The sequence below is a fragment of the Prionailurus bengalensis genome, chromosome B4, assembly GCF_016509475.1.
Source record: "Prionailurus bengalensis isolate Pbe53 chromosome B4, Fcat_Pben_1.1_paternal_pri, whole genome shotgun sequence".
Classification (NCBI taxonomy): Eukaryota; Metazoa; Chordata; class Mammalia; order Carnivora; family Felidae; genus Prionailurus; species Prionailurus bengalensis.
Window position 1 is genome coordinate 76,466,599 of NC_057358.1, and position 5,251 is coordinate 76,471,849.

The window sequence follows — 5,251 nt, forward strand, 5'->3', positions numbered from 1 at the left end:
GCCCTTCTTAGCTAGGTATATTTTGTTTTCCTATCTTCTCTCCACCAAATCCTTCTCCATCTCCCACTTTCCCTTGGACTCAACTCATGGGTGTCAAAACCTAACAGATATCAGTGACGCCTATCCCACAGCATTTATGCTATAGTCATTCAATTGTAGACTGCATTTTATGCCTGTTTCCCTGCACATATTCCCACTGCCATACTGATGTGTACCCCCCACCCCCATGTTGGTGTGCTTTGGCAGAGGACGGTGACAAAAAAAAGTCCTAAATTAACTTACTCTCTGGTATGTTTTCTGTTCTGAGCTTGGGTGAGGTTCTTTTTCTTGAACTGAAAACTCCCTGGATAGAGTGGTTAAAAGCAGAGGTTTCCTACCTACCCCAAAGTCACAGGACATTCTCGATCATACTCAAGTCACTTTTATTATATATAACTATACAGTCCCACTTCATTCATTGTATTTGTACCAGCTGGATATTGGGTCATAATTTAAATCTTTTAAACATCTTATAAATGCTAGCCAGCGCATTTTGGCTAGTATCTGTTACATGCTGTGCTGAGCCTGGGCATGTTGGATACATGACCTGCTCTGGAAAGATAAGATGTTTTTCATACTAATTCTCTCCTTTAGCCAAGCCAGTGACTCTTCATTCCAGATTGTATTGTGAGGTGCTGCCTGAAGGCAGGATAAGGAAGTCCAGCAAAAGCCTGAAGAAGCCAGATCAGATTCAAGTTGCCCATGGAACAGATACATTCTAAGGCTAGCCTGGGCTAAGTCTCTAACCACTAGAAGCAGCCCCCTCCATATCCTAGAACCAAGATCACTTTTTCATGCCATCTCCATCCGGAGAGCCCAGCTCATTGCTCCACAGATACAGTCTCTTCTTCCAGAATCAACTCAAACAGTGGGGAATAGATACTGATTCTTTCAATTGCATGTCTTGGACATTTTGCCAAAAGTTTCTGCCAGGTTTTGAGGCTGCCTTACAATCACGAATTAAGGACAGTGAACTTAATTCTTTGTATAACACTCTTTCAATATCTCTTCCCTGGCCTTCCCACCCTCCCATTTCACTGTCTCCAGGATCTTAATCTGTTCTTTTCTTTCCCTTCCTCTACCAGTGATTCAGGAATTGGATGAGTCTCTGTGGCTTGTTTTGCCCTGAAGAGCAGAAGGCTTCGGTCCCAGCTGGTGTTGCCAAAGCAGCATACTAATTCCATGCCATGGTCCTGGGTCAAGATCTGCACAATCTGATTGGCCATATCACCTCGGATGGCAAGGGAACGGAAGTGGTCAAAGTCATGGAGGCCCAGCTTCCGGAGACGCCTTGCAGCTGCCCGGTAACACTTCCAGGGCTGAGGCTCCACAAGGAGGTAGCGGCAGAGGGAGGAAAGGTGGGCTAGGAACTCCCACAGACCACGGTCCCCATGGTTCAGATGAATCCACATGGTTACTGACATGCAGAAGCCAATGTCAAAAACTGACCGTCCAAACTGGTTTAAGAAAGAGCTCAAGAGAACTTTCCGGGTTCTTTGATTCATAAAGTCCAGGGTGATAAAGGTCAGGGCATCAGGAAAAGGACATTCTTTTTCAGCTCGTTCCACCAGGACTGGATCTATGTCGCAGCAGAGTAGATGGAGTTCTCCTGAGGCATCTGAGCAGGTCTCCCCATCACGTAAGGAAAGGAAGTGTTTGTATAGAGCCACACTCAGATCCTAGAGAAATCCAAAAGAGCTTTGTCATTGCAGCTCTCAACCAGTGAATGGAAGAAAGACCTCTATCTCTTATCATCTCATTGGACTGCCACTTAGTCTTTGCTTTATAAGATATGAAGCTCCTAGACTAAGAAGGTTGCCCAAAAAGTTTTCCACAGAGCAAGTTCTCAGTGCCCTCCACGGGTCTCAGGCAATAATGTGTCATCTCTATACTTCCCTGACATTGATGGTAGGTTGGGCTGTATGGTTGAAAGTTACAGCCAAATGGATGCAGCAAAGGAGCTGAGAGCAGTCTTGTCCAGCTTGAGTAATATGCTGGTAAACTCACTTTTTTCAGGTATCTCAGACCTCAGGGAGAAAGAAAGGATTCCAAGGGCATAGCCAGCATTCCTTACCAGGAAGGTGAGGAACCAGAACAAGCACCATCTTATAAACATCTGCTTCTCAGACTTGTGATTGGGAAAAGTCTGGATTCCAAAAGTCCTTGCTTAGCCTTCATTCTACAGCCTCAATTTTACTGTCTGCCTTATGCTTCACCACCCCCTTTTGAGATTTATTCTACTTCTGCATCTATTACTTCCCAAAGTCACTGCTGACTTCCTTCTAGCCAAGTCTAATGATCTGTGATTTTCACCACCTCAGCACTTTGACTCCTAAACAAGTCACTATCTCCTTTGTCTAACATTGACTTCTATAACCATTACAACTAGTTCAAATTTGTGTTGCTCTAATCCATTTTTCAAGGCATTTTTCTATGCACCACTTGTTTTGCTCTGTGCAACAATCCTGTAAGGAAAATACTTATGCTCTTTATACAGGTGAAGAAAGTGTGGCTGGAAACAACCCAGATGTCCAACAATAGTAGCATGGATGAAGAAATGTGGTATATTCATTAAGATGGAATACTAAATAGCAGTTAAAAATGAAGGAATTCAGCTCAGTGCATCAACATGGATGACTCTTACAAATATACAATGTTCAGCAAAAAAGCAAGACACACGCAAAAAATACATGGCAAGCTTCCATTTATATGAATTTAAAAAATGGGTAAGATTAAATTACATTGTTTAGGGATACAAAAATAGTGAGCTATAAAGAAAATCAAGGAAATAAGCATAAGTCAGGCTAGTTGTTCCCTCTGGGTGGAGGGGGGCGGTTTAGGAACAGAGAAACTTAAGAGACTTTTGGGGTTCTGACAATGTCTTATTCTTGATCTGGACAATGGTCATAAAGGTGTCTGCTTTATAATAGTTCATAAAGTGTAAATTTATGTCTTATGCACTTTTCTGTATGTGTGGCATAGTTCACAAAAAATTCTTTTAAAAAGTCATGCTGTTGTTGTAGATTAAGGACCATATTTAGAGTAGGAAGGTCCTATACTACGCTGCTTAATTTTCTCCCCATTTCTATACTTATTTCTTTGCTGACTCCCTCTTCCTGTCTGATCTTGGGTGTGCCAGTTTCACTAGTCATTTGTCACTTCATCCTTCCTCTGCCAGATCTCTTCACCTTCTCCAACCTCAATTCCCCAATCCCAGAATACCCTGGAAGCTTGAAAAATAAAATATAGACTCAAGGGCTCAATCACTCAAGATCCTGATTCAGTAGGGCTACAGTGGGGCCTGGGAGTTTTAAAAATGTAAATAAAGCACCCTATAAATTATGGTACATGCATACAATTTTGAAGCTGCTAAAAAGAATGTCGTGACATGAGTGATCTCCAAATTATTAAGCGAAAAGCAAGGTGCCAAATAGTGTGCTATTATTTGTAAAGGTAAAAGAGGTGATATGTATACATACATAAATGCCTACATACACACAGGATACATACCCAAGAAATTATAAACAGCGGTTGCCAATGTGTAGGGGGGAAGGAGAATTTAGGGTCAGGAACAGAGACTTACTTTTTGTTACATGCCTGTGATTTGCAATCATAGGGTCAGAATATCTGCTCCTGTAGGATATGGTAGTAGTTACAGATAGGTGTCAAGGGTGGCATGTCGATATTTTGAATGTAATTTCACTATAATCACTCTACGCCTAAGAATACTTTGAGGTAAGAAGACGTGGCAATGCCTTCCTCCGCCAAGGAGCTGTATCCTCCCTCTCAACCCTCTCCACTGTACTCAGTCAACTCACTGCTTTTAAATAAATATCTACTTGGCTCCAGGAGGCATCCTACACCGTATGGCACACGAATCTTAATTCCAGGCGTGATTCCGTCACCCCTGGCTCTTCTCTCCCAGTAACCCAATCCCAACCCTACGCTCCCAAAGGCGGGTGTCCGGACGCCCCCTCTCCGCAGCCAGGTCGCCAGCCACGCTGTACAGGAGGCAAGCGCCGGAAGCCCCAAAACGGTGGCCCTTCCCATCCGAGGTTTGGCCGTGAGGCGGCGAACGCACAAGCGGGAACGCAGGAATTCGGAACGGAGTTTAAACTCATTTGGGGAAAGTGGTGATGGGTGTGATGCCACGCCCAAACCACAGCCCCAGCGAACGCAGAGGAAGCCAACCGCTCGGCTCCCCGACCTCCGACCCCGCCCCCGTCACTCACCCCAGAGTTACACCCTACGTCGAGCCCCAGGATCGGCCTCGATTCGGGACTCTGAGGGAAAAGCCGGCGAAGCAGCTCCGGGGGCAAGAGGCGGAGCCGCTGTTCTGGAGGATGGAAGCGGGAATACTGAGGGAAATTTCCAAACGGGGCGGCCCCGGGTTCCAGAATTCGCGGTTCCTCTTCCGCCGCGGCCTCTTCAACGCCCCCGGTGGCCTGTTTCGTGGACGCCGCCATTTGTCAGCCTGGCTTCTGGGTCCCGGCGGAACCGGAAGTCGGATCCCGGCGCGGGGAGGGGACGGGACGCCAGCGCGCGTGCGTTAAATGGCAAAGAAGGGTGGGTCTGAAGGCTGACGTCCCCTCTGGGAGCGCGGACAGCCGGGCCTTGTGTTACTTTGTTGCACCCTCGCCACCACCTGGGGGGTGATTAGATCCATTATCCCGTTTTGTAGGCGAGGAAACAAACGCAGAGAGGTTCCGTGCCTTGCCCAAGCTGATACAGTTTCAACTTGAGCTATACCCAGAACAAGGAGTTTGTGGGGATGTTGGAAATCAATTTTGGTCCAGCTTCCTTTCTTTCCATATGCATTGAGACTCAGGAAGTGGAAATTACCCAGATTCACACAAGGAATCTGTGATACAGGAACTTGCACCCGGTTCATTCCATGGCTCCAGGAAAGGGTAGGCAGGAGCTGTGGGGCACTTGAAGTGTCAGAAGACCCAGGTAGTCCTGACTGCCATGTGGGACAGGTGGATAGGGGCAACTGTGATTTGTGAGCTCTTTGAGAGACAAGGACCATGGCTTATGAGCCTGCACTGAAGAGTGCTTATCGGGTGCCAGACCCTCTCTAAGACCTCTGCATATATTAATTCTATATTCTTTAAAAATTTTTTTTAATGCTTATTTATTTTTGAGAGAAAGACAGAGTGCAAGCAGGGGAGGGGCAGAGAGAGAGAGGGAGACACAGAATCTGAAGCAGGCT

The 5,251-nt window shown here is 46.0% G+C and overlaps 1 protein-coding gene across 1 annotated transcript; it reads right to left on the minus strand.

Moving 5' to 3' along the window:
* Nucleotides 1–405: 405 nt before the first annotated feature.
* BCDIN3D (BCDIN3 domain containing RNA methyltransferase) lies at nucleotides 406–4,541 on the minus strand. Its single transcript, XM_043563834.1, has 2 exons — nucleotides 4,272–4,541; nucleotides 406–1,718 (listed from the first exon to the last, which is right to left on the minus strand). Exons 1-2 carry the CDS (start codon nucleotides 4,503–4,505, stop codon nucleotides 1,074–1,076), a joined length of 879 nt encoding a protein of 292 aa, XP_043419769.1. The 5' UTR covers nucleotides 4,506–4,541; the 3' UTR covers nucleotides 406–1,073.
* Nucleotides 4,542–5,251: the final 710 nt, after the last annotated feature.